At 42.6% G+C, this 16655-nt stretch overlaps 1 protein-coding gene across 5 annotated transcripts in view; it reads left to right on the top strand.

The window, feature by feature from the left end:
* LOC134357221 (versican core protein-like) overlaps positions 1-16655 on the top strand; it is a 207601-nt gene that overhangs the window by 64480 nt on the left and 126466 nt on the right. For all 5 annotated transcript variants that reach the window (XM_063068523.1, XM_063068525.1, XM_063068526.1 and 2 more), the window contains exon 8: positions 12245-15217. In XM_063068523.1, coding sequence (XP_062924593.1) covers positions 12245-15217 — 2973 coding nt within the window. The remainder of the gene's footprint in view (positions 1-12244; positions 15218-16655) is intronic.

Raw genomic sequence — 16655 nt, 5'->3', positions numbered from 1 at the left:
CGCCTATTAGATTCCTCCTTCTTCAGCTCTTAACCTTTTCCACCTATCACCTTCCGGCTTCTTACTTCATCCTCCCTCCCCCATCCACCCACCTCCCCTCTCACCTGCCATCTTGTACTCCTTCCCCTCACCCCTCCTTCTTATTTTGGCTTCTTCCCCCTTCCTTTCAAGTCCTGATAAAGGATCTCAGCCATTCTCTATTTCTCCCCATGGATGCTGCCTGACTTGGAGCATTCCTCCATCATTTTCTGTGTTTAAGTGGCTGATTCCATCGATCCTCTGTCTAAGGTAGAGCAGGATTTAAATGCAAATGTCAAGGAAATTTGACCTCATTCAGCTTCAGACTTAAGATATTGTTATGATCACAAAGAAGAAACAGCAACAGATTGAAGACACAAACGTTTAAAGTGATTTGATCACTTTTGCTTTATTCCACAGTCAGGTGGATGAACCTCTGAATCACTACAGGACAATCTAAATGGAACAATTTATGTTGCCTTCATGGCAACTTTATCCCCACACACCTCATGAACACTGGAAATCCGGATGCAATCTGCACATGATTTTCCAGACATTAAACTGCAGCAAAGACAGAAAATCTCTTCCAGAGGTAGTTCAGTCACCGACATCTGATTGTAGTTAGTGCAAACAGATTTTCCATGTTGGCCTGGTCTTCAACAACAAAAATTTCTAAATGAAAGTTTAAGAAGTTCTCAGACTGCTCCATGGAAATGAGCTCACACGTTCTGTCTGATTTGTGGACCTTTCACACCAGAATGGATGTTCCCACAGTCACACTGACTTTGCATTGTTTCTGTACATTCTGCCTATGACAGGTAACATCTCAATTACGCTAAAACACATAAATGGAGCAAATGGTATTAACATGTCATTTAGTGTGATGTTATTGCAGCTTATAATAGTGATCTATTAAGAGAAGTTTGGATAGGTACATGGATGGTAGGGGTATGGACAGCTACGGTCCCGGTGCAGGTTGATGGGAGTAAGCAGGTTAAATGGTTCAGCATGGACTAGATGGGCTGAAGGGCCAGTTTCGGTGCCGTGCTCTTCTATGACTCTATGATTCAGGATCTTGGAATTCGGAGTCCAATTCTGACATCATCTGTAAGGAGTTTGTACGTCCTCCCAGGGAATACGTGGGTTTTCTCCCACACTCCAAAAATGCTTGGGTTAGTAGGTTAATTGGTGATTGTAAATTGTCCTGTGCTTAGGGTTAAGTAGGTGGGTTGCTGTGGTGGGACGCTTGTTGGGTGCTGTATTTCTAAATAATAATTAAATAAAAGGAATATGTTTTGTACGCAAAAAGACATATTTCGCTGTATGTTTCAATATACATGTGACTAATAAATCTAATCTAAATCTAAATCCAACCAAAATTTAATCCCATCCTGTGTAACAAGTATAGGCTGATAACACACAAAATGCCGGAGGAACTATGGAGAGGAATAAACAGGCGATGTTTAGGGCTGAGACCCTTCCTGAGTTCATTACTCTGGATTTCCAGCATCTCAGAGTCGGAATCAGGTTTGATGTCATTGGCGTATGTTGTGATATCTGCAGAATCTCTTGTGTTACTGTATAGGCAGATATTAGTTTATTCGCCCTACTCCGCTCCCACTCCCCCCCCCCACCCTTCATTCCACTGGCATCATTCAAATGATTCTTTGAAAGTTGATTGAAATTTTTAAAAGAATGGCTCATGCAATTAATTTAATGTCCAAGGGACGTAGGGGTCAGCAGGTTAATTGGTCACATGGGTGTAATTGGGCAGTGTGGGCTCATTGGAAGGGCCTGTTACTGTGCTAATCTCTAAATAGATATAATCAGTGCAAATATTTATCTCATTTGCAATGGCGTTTTCTAACGTCTCATTACGACTTGAGAAAAGTAGATTGGATCTGTTTGAACATTATTGTGTTAAATTCAAAACATGCAACAGATCAGAATCGGAATCAGTTTTAACATCACCGGCATGTGCTGTGAAAGTTGTTGGTTTGCGGCAGTGGTATGTTGCAATACATTGTAATAAGAGCTATAAGTTACAATATGAAGTGTATGTATATATAAAAGTAAATTAGATAAGTAGTACAAAAAGAGCAACACTAGTGAGGTAGTGTTTATGGGTCCAATGTCCATTCAGAAATCTGATTGCAGAGGGGAAGAATCTGTTCCTGAAACAATGAGTGTGTGTCTCAGGCTTCTGTACCTCCTCCTTGATGGTAGCGATGAGAAGAGGGCATGTCCTGGGTGATGGGGGTCCTGAATGATTGGTACCACCTTTTTGAGGCATTGTCTTGAAACTGTCATCAATGCTGGGGAACACACATCAAAGTTGCTGGTGAACGCAGCAGGCCAGGCAGCATCTGTAGGAAAAGGTGCAGTCGACGTTTCAGGCCGAGACCCTTCGTCAGGACTTGTACGACTTGTCAGGTCCTGACGAAGGGTCTCGGCCTGAAACGTCGACTGCGCCTCTTCCTACAGATGCTGCTTGGCCTGCTGTGTTCACCAGCAACTTTGATGTGTGTTGCTTGAATTTCCAGCATCTGCAGAATTCCTGTTCAATGCTGGGGAAGTTGATAGCTTTCTGAACCTTTTTCTGATCTTGTGTAGTGGCCGCTGCATGCCAGACGGTGATGCCACCAGTTAGAATGGTCTCCATGTTACATCTGTAGAAATTTGTAAGGGTATTTTGTAACATACCAATTCTCCTCAAATCCCAGATTTGAGCTCCCTGTCTAGCAAACCTGCAAACAGTTTGAATGCTCAACACAGTCTGTACATGAGCTTCATTACAATTTTCAGATTTTCTAATTAAGTGCTGAGTAATCAATGTTACTTTTCCTGGGGGGTGTCTTACAACATCTGATCTTGGTTTTCTAGTTGCTGTGATGCAATTGTCCATCGGGTCCTTGAGCCAAGGGGGATAATGTCACTCAACTTCACTTGGCCTGTCACTCACAACCTATGGACTTTTCAAGGCTGCCTCCAACCTGATGGCATGAATATCGATTTCTCCTCTGAGTAAAAATAATTCCCTCCCCCTCCCCTCTACTATTCCCTCTCTATCCTCTTACCTCTTCTTACCTGTCTATCACGTCCCCTTCTCCTTCCCTTTCTCCTGTGGTCCATTTTCCTCTCCTTTCAGATTCCTTACTCTCCGGTTCTTTACCTCTCCTACCCAACTGGCTTCACCTCTTACCTTCCAGCTACCCTCATTCCCTTCCCCCTCCCCTTTTTATTCGGACACCTTCCCCTTTCCTGTCCAGTCCTGAAGAAGGGTGTGTGTTGCTCTGGATCTCCAGCATCTGCAAAATTGCTTGTGTTTATGAGCCACTAACTCTTATCGGTAACTACAGTCATTACAATTATGTGCTATATTCAGTATAATACTGAGTAACATGCATATCAACATTCTATAAACAAGTGAGCCATTTAAAAATATTTCTAGTCTTGTAATCTAGATAATTGATTTACGAGATATATACAGAGATCGCTGCCCATATCTGTTGTTCAGTGGCAGTGTCTCGCGTTTATTGTGGAAAATTACAGAGAAGACTGGATTGTAAATTAAGGCAATCACTCAAAGTTCAAAGTAAATTTATTATCACAGTACCTATATGTCACTATATGCTATCATGAGATTCATTTTCTTGTGGGCGTTCACAGTAGATACAAAGGGAAAGAATATACAGTACCATGCAATTCTTAGGCACATGCGTATAGCTGGCATGCCTTAGACTTTTGCTCAGCACTGTAGTAATTTTATCTATTGTACTGTACTACTGCAACAACAAAAAAAAAATTTCATGACATATGTGAGTTATGATAACTCTGATTCTAACTCTGAGTCTCTATTGTGGACTGAGAGTGGAAAGGGACAGGGAGAGGGGATTCATGGTTGGAAGAGGGGAAGGGGGAGGAGAGGGAGTGGGAAGCACCAGAGAGACATCCTGTAATGATCAATAAACCAATTTTTTTGGAATCAAGAGAAAATCTGCAGATGCTTCCTGGCCTGCTGAGTTCCTCCTGCATTTTGTGTGTGTTGTTTGGAATCAAATGACCTTGCCTGGTGTCTCAGGGCAGGTTGTGTCTGCATCCACATCCACACCATGCTCCCCGCGCCCCCCCCCCCCACCCCGGTCAACCCCTGGCACTCTTCCTCTGCCACCTGTCGCACACCCCTCTCGTGGTGCTCCACTCTTGCCATTCCCAACATCCTTTGCTCCTGCCAGATGCACAAGCTCGCTCTTTTCTCCTCATTGATAAATACAATACTTTGCAAAAGTCTTAGGCATCCTAGCTATACTAAGATTTTTGTATAGTAAAGTATTTGGGTAGTCAAGAGCTGATTAAGGATAGTCAATATAGCTTTGTGCATGGCAGCTCATGTCTAACTAATCTAATAGCTTTTCAAGGAAGTTACTCAGAAAATTGATAAAGCCAAAGCAGCGGATGCTGTCCATGTAAACCTTATGTAAGATCTTTGACAAGGTCCTGCGTGGGAGTTTGGTCAAGAAAGTTCAGCCGCTTGGCATTCAAGATGAGGTAGCAAATTGACTGCGAGAGAAGCCAAAGAATGGTAGTAGATGGTTGCCTCTCTGACTAGAGGCCTGTGACAAGTGGAGCGTCACAGGGATTGGTGCTGGGTTTGTTGAATCTCTGATTCAAGTACAATGGAATCAATGAAAAACCACACACACACACACACACACACACACACACACACACACACACACACACACACACGGACAAACATCCATTGTGCTAAAGATCTTGATGACAATATATTAAACAGGATCAGCAAATTTGCGGATGACAGCCAAATGGGGCATAGTGGATGGCGAGTAAAGCTATCATATCCTGCAGTGGGATCTGGACCAGCTGGAAAAATGGCAGATGGAAATTAAAGCAGACAAGTGTGAGGTGTTGCACTTTGGGAGGACAAACTAGGTTAGGATTTAAATGATGAATGGTAGGTCACTGAGGAATGTGATAGAACAGAGGGATTTGTGAATACATATCCATAATTCCTTGAAAACGGCATCCCAGAGCTTTTGGCACATTGCCGTCATAAATCAAAGTATTGAGTACAGGAGTTGGGATGTTATGTTGAAGCTGTACGAGATGTTGATGAGGTCTAATTTGGAGTATAGTGTGCAGTTCTTGTCACCTACGTACAGAAAATATATCAATAAGATTGAAAGAGTACAGAGAAAATTGCCAGGATTTGAGGACCTGATTTCTAGGGAAAGGTTAGACAGGTTGGGAGTTTATTCCCCAGAGTGTAGCAGAATGAGAGGAGATTTGATAGAGGTATACAAAATTATGAGGGGTGTAGATAGGGTAAGGCTCAAACTAGAGATCATGGGTTAAGGGTGGGAGGAGAAATGTTTAAGGGGAACATGAAGGGGAGTTCACTCAGAGGGTTGTGAGTGTGGAACAAGCTGCCAGCAGAAGTGGTGAATTCAGGTTCAATTTCAACAACTAATAGAATTTCGATAGGTACATTGATGAGAGGGGTATGGAGGGCTGTGGTCACGGTACAGGTTAATGGGACTAGGCAGATTAATGGGTTAGCATGGACTAGATGGGTCAAGGGGCCTGTTTCTGTGCTGTTGTGTTCTCTGATTCAAACACAATGGAATCAATGAAAAACCACACGCACACGCACACGCACACACACACACACACACACACACACACACACACACACACACACCCCTATTGTGCTAAAGAGGACAAACTGCAAATGCAACAAATAAATACCATTGAGAACATAATTTGTAGAGTGCTTTTGAGGATTATTGTGAACTATCTTTTACTGCAAGGGTAAAGCAAATTGACATGGGGCGGGGGAATGCACAGATATTTTAATGACCACATGAGGAGAGACATGTTACTGCATAAGTATGCAACCTTAATGTGCTTTAGTGATTATGGTGACCTTCACCCCTCTGACCCTGCCTCTGTGTGCCCTTGCTTTGATGATTTCCAGTAATAGTTTAGCACAATTGACAGGTATCCAAGCTGCCACTTCCCTATAAAACAGGTTAGAAATTACAATGCTATTCATATTTTTAATTAACCTTCAATTCTGGGGATTGGAGATTAAAGGTATGGATTGCTTTAGTGTTTTCTTTGTAGATAGTCGTTTATCGAGATGTATGAAAGTAGGTTCAGTAAAATATTGTAAGCATCCAGTATGCCTCAAGGTTAGAAGTAACTTGTAATAGTAACAGTGGGTAGCAGAAGCAGTACTGCAAGTAGTTGCCATCAGGGAGGAGGTACAGGAACCTGAAGACACACACTCAACATTTAAGGAACAGTTTCTTCCCCTCTGCCATCAGATTTCTGAATGGACGATGAATTTATGAACACTATTCCTCCACTTTCGCATTATTATTTATTTTTTCAAACAGTAACTTTTTGCACATCTAATGTCTAATTACTATAAGACATTATTTGTAGTAATGTTTTGCAAATCTTATCATATCAGGGAACCACGTAACTGCTTTGTAACAAAGGGGCAGCAGCTGCCCTGAGCCTGGTGCTGTACGTTGTCAGGCTTTTGGATCTTCTGCCTGATGCCAGGGCTGGCAGATGGAGCAGAGAATGCCTGGGGTTGGTGGGGACTTTGTTAATGCCTCCTGCTTTACTGAGGTAGTGAGAAGTATAACAGTCTATGGAGGGGGTATCTCAAGAACACAAAATAATCTGCAGATGCTGGGGTGAAAGCAACACACACAACACGCTGGAGGAACTCAGCAGGACGGGCAGCATCAGTGGAAACGTCGACCGATCTTTTCCACTGATGCTGCCCGGTATCTCAAGAAGATGCGATCCATCATTGAAGAGGACATGCCCTCTCATCATTACCATCGTTAAGGAGAAGGTACAGGAACCTGAAGACCCACACTCAACATTTTAGGAACAGCTTTTTCCCTTCTGAATGGTCCATAGAACCATGCACACAGTCTCACTACTTCTCTTTAACACTATTGTAACTTTTAGGATTTTTTGCCTTGTACTTTACTGCCACAAAATAACAAAATTCCTGGGAATATCAGGGTTAATGTATGAGGAACATTTGATAGCTCTGGCCCTGTACTCTCTGGAATAAGGGGGGTGGGGGGAAATCTCATTGAGACTTACTGAATACTAAAAGTCCTAGATAGAGTGGATGTATAGAGTTTGTTTCCTATAGCAGGCGAGTCTAGGACCAGAGATGAAGAGGAATTTCGTTAGCCAGCGGTTGATGAATTCGTGACAATTCGTTACCACAGTTGTTGTGGAAGCCAACTCATTGGGTATATTTAAAATGGAGGTTACTAGGTTCTTGATTAGGTAGTGTGTCAAGGGTTTCTGAGAGAAGGCAGGAGAACCGGGTTGAGTGGGATAATAAACTAGCCATGATTTATTATCTACTCCATAGGGTGGAGTAGACTCGATGGGCTGAACGGCTCAGTTCTGCTCTCTGTCATATGGCATCATATGTCTGTGATAACAAAAACCTGATTCTGATTCTGAATGTATATCCAAGGTTGGATGTTCACAGTAAAGATTGGGAGAATGGGAGAGAAAGCCTTGGACTGCACGCAGGCTCATGATTTCCCTAGCTACATTCGCTGTGGTTACAACTGCTCTCCTCAAGCCCTGAAGTGTTGAGAGTGGACATGTGGCTGTACCTGCCGTTTCTCAGACGGCTTTCAATGAACATGAATGTACAAGTGCACTGAGCAACCTAACGGCCCGGATGATGTCATCTGAGTTTTTATTTTGGTTAACACTGTGGTGAGGCCGTTTCCAGATGTTTCCAGGCTCTGAGAAACTAACCGAGAGGAACATACTGGCAATAATGTTGAAGCTACGTGACTTAATTATGGAACTAATTAGAAGAACTATAATTAAGCCACTGTTCTGAATATGAAGGAGAAATGAAGCATATTGTATTAACTAGAAAGTCTTTGTATCTTTAATGTCTGCTATTGTATTATTTGTTTGACAGTAGAAGTGTCGTAACCAACCACAGATATCCCTGCTGTGCCTGTGGTTACCTGACATGCACACTTGGATAACAGCTCCCTTCAGAAGGCGTAAGCAAAACACCAGAAGTAAACTATGAGAGTCATCTCAATTTAGCACCTACCTATGATGTCATTCCCAATTTAATATTAGGAAAATATACAACATGTTTATTTGTTTAACCAGTGATTCATTTTGACTTGTGCCTGAATTAAATTTCTGTGCCAAAGGGAGCCTTGTCTGATTTGAATTATGGTTCTTAGTAGTTTTGGAGCCAGTTTAGAAAGTCAGGAAATGGAACATTTAAATATGAAATAATATAAGCCAACTCTCTGCTTTATAAACTTTTAAGAGAACTTCTACAAACACAAAAAAAGTAAGTTATCACATAATTCATCAGAAAGTTTTTATTAAAATGCATTAATGCAAAAAGTGATTGTCAGTGTAAAAATCTGTAATTTTTAAAGCAAAATTGACATTTAGAGGCATGCTTCGCAATAGCCATAGCGTTCACATTTCATTACATATGATAAACTTACTTAACTTGGGTCCCTTGCTTCCAGTGGAGCATCGGCCTTCAATAACCTATCTTCATCATCCTCTGAAGTAAATGATATGGTTTCTATAATTCATTGCATCCACTGTACAGAGTTTTGGCCCATACAGCTTCACTAGAGCTCTGGCTGGCTGGCCTTACCCGTTTCCATCTCTCACGACAGGGACGTAGGGTTGGACTTTGAGAGGCACATGCGATAAAATGCATCTGAGGGGGAAACTAATTCACTCACAGGGTAGTGAGTGTGTGAAATGAGCTGCCAGTGGAAGTGGTGGATGTGGGTTTGATTTCAACACTTAAAGAGAAGTTTGAGTAAGCGCTTGGAGAGGAGGGGTATGGAGAGCCATGGTCTGGGTGTAAGTCAATGAAACTAGGCACGTGAATTGTTCAGCATGGACTAGGTCACCTGAAAGGCCGGTTTCTGTGCTCTATGACTCTATAACAGTTTGAATGACATTTTGTTGGGGGTGGGGCGGGTGAGTGGGTGAAGGAACTGTTGACATTTTGGCCTGATGCTGGGTCTCACCGAAAACATTGAAAATTCCTTTCCCCTCACAGAGGCTGTAATAGCCTCCATTATAAAATACAAATTCAGACACAGATTTCAAATGCATTTATTTATCACATTTATCAAAAGATGCTGTGAAATGTGTTGTTAACAACACAAGCACCAACAATGGCAAACACAACAAGACAGCAACAGCAAAACAAGGCATTTACCATCCACCCGGCCAGTCAGATAGGCCTCCAACCCCAGGGCAGGCCTGTCTGGGCCTCCAGTCCTTGCCCTAGATTTGGGGTTACAAGATAAATGGAAATGTTGAGTACTGCAATGATTTTTTTTCTAAATGACAGAGAGCTTGGAGGGACCAAGAGACTCTTGGTTCTAACTTATGCGCAAGGTTCCTGGTTCGAGGCTGTTTGTTGACATTTTTCATTACGTGAGTGTAAAGGAGAGAGAAATGGTTGTTACTCTGGATCTGATGCAGAATAAGAAAACACAATGAGCATAAAACACAATAAATATAAAAGCAATACTATGAAATACAATGTACAACTGAGTGTGGCTGTATACAGTACTGTGCAAGAGTCTTATGCACACATATACAGTACTGTATACATATGATAAGCCTGTATGCATATACAGATTGTATATGTATACATATAAGGTGACTCTGACAGGAAATGTAAAGTGACATAGTGACTCTTGGCAAGAGGAGTTCTTCTAGCTAGCGACAGAGCATATGAAAACACAGTAGGACAGGGACTCAGCCAGTATAGGTATGAACTGTGGAGTGTATCAGTAAAGTGGCAGTGCATGGGGAGATGAAGGTGCTGAAGGAGTGGCTGATGTGGATGTAATGGTGGTGGGGAGTGTTCATGGGTGGAAGTGTTGATCAGCAAATGGCTCGAGAGAACTAACAGCTTTTGAGTCTAGTGGTCCTGGCATGTATGCTACATATCCTCTTCCCTGATGGGAGTGGGACAGATAGCCTATGAGCAGGGTGAGTGGGATCATTATGATATTTCTGACCTTTTTCTGGCACCTCTCTGTATATATGTCCTTGATGGCTGGTAGGCTGGTGCAGCTGATGTGCTGGGCAGTTTTAGCTTCCCATTATAGGGCTTCCTGTCCACCACAGTGCAGCACATTCAGATGCTCTCAACTGTGCATTTGTAGGAGGTCCATGGCCGCCTCTTCTGCCACAGTGAAGCAACTCTCTGGTTGGAGGAGCAACACCTCATATTCTGTAATATTCCGTCAGAGGATTTCTACCTTAAACATTACCATATTACAAACCAATTCTAAAACACAGCCCATTTCTAAAACACGAAGCATAAAGGATTTACAAAACACAGATACAATTCCTATAAACTAGAAAGCCATACCAGTGATGCAGGAGAACATTTTGTCTGTTGCAGGAACAAAAACCAGAGGAATGGATTCTATTTCCCTCTGTGTTTCTTCCACATTTCTAGATGTTCCTTACCCCATTCCTAATAAGCCTGCACTGCTCACTACACTTATACCAGTGTGACTTCACACACACGATATTTCCTCATATACCCTTTTTACACAAATGATCTAAAAGCATTTTGGAGACATAGTTCACAATTAATGCTGTAAAGCTAACTTCCTTGAGTACATAAAAATCCAATTATAAACAGATCAGTTATTAATATGCTAAATGCTTGTTTCCATCTGGTCTGCAATCTTGCTTGAATTAAGCAGCTTAGTCAGATTGTCTAATTTGAAAGAAGCCAAATTAAATAACTCATTTTCTTATACTGCACTCTTGAGCAGTAATAAACCAGGTGCAGTAAGCTGCATCTTTATACTTTATACTTTATTGTCGCCAAACGATTGATTCTAGAATGTACAATCATCACAGCGATATTTGATTCTGCGCTTCCTGCTCCCTGGATTACAAAGTGATAGTAACTATTACAAATTTAAATTATAAATCATAAGTAGGAAATAGAAAAATGAAAAGTAAGGTAGTGCAAAAAAGCCGAGATGCAGGTCCAGATATTTGGAGGGTACGGCCCAGATCCGGGTCAGGATCTGTTCAGCAGTCTTATCACAGTTGGAAAGAAGCTGTTCCCAAATCTGGCCGTACGAGTCTTCAAGCTCCTGAGCCTTCTTCCGGAGGGAAGAGGGATGAAAAGTGTGTTGGCTGTGTGGGTCGTGTCCTTGATTATCCTGGCAGCACTGCTCCGACAGCGTGCAGTGTAAAGTGAGTCCAAGGACAGAAGATTGGTTTGTGTGATGTGCTGTGCCATCTTCACGATCCTCTGCAGCTTCTTCCAGTCTTGAACAGGAAAACTTCCATACCAGGTTGTGATGCACCCTAGAAGAATGCTTTCTACGGTGCATCTATAAAAATTAGTGAGGGTTTTAGGGGACAGGCCAAATTTCTTTAGTTTTCTCAGGAAGTAAAGGCACTGGTGGGCCTTTACTTCTCACAGGAAAAGCATCTCTTGTATACAAAGCTAGTTTGTAAATCTGTGTTTGTTAATTTCAAGCAGATTACTGCTTACCATTTATACTTTAAGAATTGAAGACTGACTCATATTTTACGACGAGGTGTTAAACATATAGTTGGAAGTTTACGTACAAGTGTAGTGATCTTACAAGGCAGTTACTGTGTTTAGAAATCGAGCTTGGCAAAACATGAGTTGGGTGAATATCAATCATAAACCTTTTTTCCTTTCTCCTATTGTCCACTCTCCTCTCCCACCAGATTCCTTCTTCTCCAGCCCTTTATCTTTTCCACTTACCACTTCCCAACTTCTTGCTTCATCCCGCCCCCCCCCAACCTATCCACCTTCTCCTTCAGCTAGCTTCACCTATTACCTGCCAGCTTGTAATCCTTTCCATTCCCCCCACCTTATTCTGGCTTCTTCCCCTTTCCTTTCCAGTCCTGATGAAGAGCCTTGGCCTGAAACATCACCTGTTTATTCCCCTCCACAGATGCTGCCTGACCTGCTGAGTTCCTGCAGCATTTTATGTGTGTTGCTCTCGATTTCCAGCAGCTGAAGAATCTCTTGCATTTATTATTTGTAGATGACCATTTGTTTGGTCTGAAGGTGGCATGTTGTGCGCAAAACAACATAAGCATTTTTTTTTGTGTGTTTTCATAGGAAGACCTGTAAGGGTGAAAATACCGCAGAGAGTTTTGGAACCAAAGGTGGTTCATGAAACTGCAGCTAATCTGACAATCGAGAAGGTAGAATCAGATGCTACTTCCACTCATGTTGTGAAGTTTGGAAAAGAGACCATCTCTCAAGGTTATAGTACAGCTCCAAGTGGAACATCAAGGCCTGAGGATGAAGCCACTGTAAAATTATCAGTAGCTGGAGTATCCACTGATGAAGACAGATTGAAAGTGTCTATTGCTGAAGGACAGGTTACTGGACATGGTGAGGAACTAACCAGACATTTACACACACCAGCCCTCCCAGCCTCATTCAAACCATCATCCAGGCTTGAAGCTCAAAGTGTAAGTAGTCTCACCGAAGAGGAAGGAAAAGTTCAAGTGAACACAGTCTCCACAGCTGCAGTGGAGGTTACAAAGGATGATGAAGATAAGCTAAAATTACCTGTAGCTACCAGCACTGCAGCAAGCTCGGAAGGAGCCATCCAGATCAGTGATGAACCTACGAGCAGCACACAACTGGCAGACATTGGTGCAGGGGAAATAATAATCAAATGTGCAAACAAGAGCACTCAGACAATGAGAGTAGAGGACCAAACACCTGCGACAACTGCTATTGTGACGGCAGCTAGCGTCCGTGAATCAGTTTTGATTGAGGATGAAAAAGTTCAGAATGAAACCTATGAGGAAACAAAAGTTAAAGAGGATGGCAAATTTGTTGCGTCACCTGTATCTCCGGTTTCAGCCATGTCCGGAGTGCATGAGCCTCTGACAGACTTGCCCCCTACAGTATCCTTTGACCGCACTTATGGGGTAACAAGAGATCCTGACAGCAAGAAGATTGTGTTGATAGATTCAATGGGTACCTCGGCAATGGCCTCCGATGTAATATTCCCATCCACAACAGAACAAGGAGAGGCCAAGCATGTTGAAACAGTTACTTGGACAGAAACCAGCCCACTAACGACTTTAACTCAAAGTGAAACGGGTGACATAGTGCTTGTCCCAGGAAGAGTAAGTGCAGTGACAATTGAACAAGCAATCTTGCCATCCACCTTTTCAACAGTAAAACCAACAGCATCCGCACCTCAAGTGCGCATTGTTGAAGGTGAAGGGCCAACTCTATCAGTGTCGGACACCAGCAAGATAAGTATGACAGAAATGGAATCCCCCTCTTCAGAGATTGTATCCAGTGGAGATCCTGAAGCTGTTCATATTGAGTCAACTAAATCTGTTGAAAAATCCTCGGTTCATTCAGTTACTTTTGAACCTCAGCAATCAACTCTGCATCACACATCTATCTCACCAGAAGGTACTGTGAAAATCTCACCAGCCAAGCATCAGCCTGGGAGCACCATTGTGGATGACTTTGTTACTAGTCAGGTACCAGCATTATCCACGGACTCTGCATTAGTGGAGGAAACCGGGCCTCCTGTGTCATCATCGTTGGGGGTTTCTAGCGAGAAAGATTTGTATCAGATCAGTATGCCTGAGGCAGGCAAACCAAGAGTGACAATCTCAACTGAAGGTCAATGGATTACGGAATTTCACTCAGTTCCAGATCGAGATAGGCAGCAGGAGAATGGCACAAAATATATCGATGAGGTTGCCAAGGAAAAGCAACCTGAATCTGTAAGTTATATCACACTTCAACCAACGAAAGATCAAAGTGAAGTGCACACTGCTGTTCCGGGTTTTGAACTTTCACCTGAAGTAGATGTAACAACTGGGTTATCCCTGAATGAATCGACAGGTGATACTGGAACGGTCCTAATGACCAGAGTTGTAAGTACTCAAATAAAAGAGGCTGAAGAAATGATTCATTTATTTGAAAATGGTCATAAGGTATCATTTGAGACCCTATCACCTGCATTTGATGAGAAAAATCACACGTATGATATTGTTGCCACCATAGAAACTTCCGAGGCAAAAAGTGAAGATCATATTACAACAATAATAACACCTCAGGAATCATTGTTATCTGATTTAATGACTGTGGTTAAAACTCACCCAGAAGGACCAACACAAATTGGTTATGAAGGAACCAGTGCAGATGTTCCCCAGTATACATCTTCACCAGCCGAAAGTTCGACCGGTGCAAGCCGTCAGGAAGAGCGAGAAGCCACTACAATAAAAAGGACTCCCTTTGAACAAATGACCGAAGAGGTCAGTGTGATGACCCAATACCCATCAACACCCCATTTTGAGGAGAAGGTTGAGTGTGAGCCAGAGAAAGCAAGATCCCACCACCCTGGCTTAATAAAGGAGACGACTCCTGAAATTGAAATACAAAGTTCTGCTATATTGCACAATGAATCAGTTGTCTCTACAGCCACAGAAGAAGAGAGGGAGGGTTCTGGTATAATGGAGGCAACTGTGGCCAAACACGAGGAAATGACGGCAACCTTTCAAACACCAGAACCTGTTCATATCGAAGTCGTTTCCACGGCAATTGTTACCACCCCTCAGGTCATCGTGACATCAAAAACATCAACCATAACAGCACCTTCTGCTGAAATTAGTCCAGATTCTGGTCTTTCTGTGCTAAAGCATGACATTAAAGCTACTGAGAAACCTAAGCAGTTAGCGACAAGTGCATCTCCAATTATTATTGAAAATGAGCCCGGTGAGACAACAGCAGAAGAGACTGTAATCATCGGTGAATCAGTTACCCAGCCTCCTGCTGTCTTGGAGATTGGTTTAACTGACACTGTTTCACCACTGGATATTGATAGTGAATACTTCACTGCTCCAACCTCCAGAACAAAGCTGGTATCGACAGCCTCAAAACCTTCACTTCCACACCCTAAGGCCACTCAGCTAGCCCCATCAGCCATCTCATCATCAGCTACAGATTCCACGGCCCCGTTGGAAACCAGGGAACCACAAAAGGCTGTGGCTATTGATGAAAAATTAATTGTTAGCACAGCAGCACAGAAGCAAGTGTCAACAGATCAAGGCAAGTCTTTTTATTTACTTTGTAAAAATGTCAGTTTTTTACAGTCACCAATTTTTGAACTTGAAGGCAGAATACCGGGGGAGTGGCAGGATTCTTAGCAGCATGGAGGAACAGGTGGATCTTGGTTCAGTCGCACAGATCTCTCAAAGTTGCCATGTAAGCTGATAGGATGGTTAAGAAGGTGTATGGTGTGTTGGCCTTCATTAGTCAGGGAACTGAGTTCAAGAGCCACTAAGTAATGTTGCAGCTCTATAAAACTCTGATTAGACCAGAGATTCCCAACCTTATTTATGCCACGGACCAATCTGTGGACTCCAGGTTGGGAACCCTAACCATACTGGGCAGATTGAGTTCAGATCTGGTTGGATAAGGATAGGAAGGATTTGGATGCTTTAGAGAAGATGCAGAGGAGATTTACTAGGGCTGCCTGGGTTAGACAGCATGTCTTATGAGGACAGATTGAGTGAGCTAGAAGTTTTTTCAAGGGAGAGGAGGATGATGAGAGGTGATTTGATAAGAAACATACATAGATAGAGTGGAGAACTAGAAACATTTTCCTAGGGTGGGAAAGGCAAGTACAAGGGGCAAAACTTCAAAGCGTATGGGGTGGGGGGGAATGCCAGAGATACATATTTTAAACAGGGTGGTGGGTGCATAGAATGCTCTGCCAGGTGTGGTGGTAAATGCATTGAGGATCATTTACAAAACAGGCACATAGATGACAGAAAAATGGAGGCATATGTAGGAGGAAGGGTTAGATTGAGATAGGAGTAGGTTAAAAGGTGGTACGTCACTGTGGGGTGAAGGGCCTGTACTGTTCTATATTCTATGTTCAAGGCAGTCTGTGGTATGTACATGGGACAATTACTTCAGAATTATTTGAAATTGGCTATGTTTTCATTCACAGATTCTCAACCTCTAGCTTCAGGATCAACATGCTAGTGTTATTTAAGACGTTGAGAAGCATTAGGAACAAGTTTTGCTAAAATTCTGCAGGTGCTATAAGATATAGAAGCAAAATGAGGCCATTCAGCCCGTTGAGCCTGCTCCACCATTTTATCATGGCTGATTTACTATCCCTTTCAACATCATTTTCCTGCCTTCTCCCCTTAACTTCTGACACCTTTGTTAATCAAGACCCTATCAACCTCCACTTTGAATAAGCTCAATGACTTGGCCTTCACAGCCCCCTATGGCAATGAATTTCACAGACTGACCAACCTCTGGCTAAATTGGTCTTCATCTCTGTTCTAAAAAGACGCCCATTTATTCTGAGGCAGCGCTGTCTTGTCCTAGACTCCCCCACTATAGGAAATATCCTCTCTATGTCCATTCTATCTAGGCCTTTCAATATTTGATAGGTTTCAATAAGATGCCCCCTTATTCTCCAGTGAGTACAAACCCAAAGCCATTAAACGCTCCTCATATGTTAATAAAT

The sequence above is a fragment of the Mobula hypostoma genome, chromosome 16 (assembly GCF_963921235.1).
Source record: "Mobula hypostoma chromosome 16, sMobHyp1.1, whole genome shotgun sequence".
NCBI lineage: Eukaryota > Metazoa > Chordata > Chondrichthyes > Myliobatiformes > Myliobatidae > Mobula > Mobula hypostoma.
Note: the sequence above shows the minus strand (reverse complement) of the source record. Positions and strands in the feature narration are given on the sequence as shown.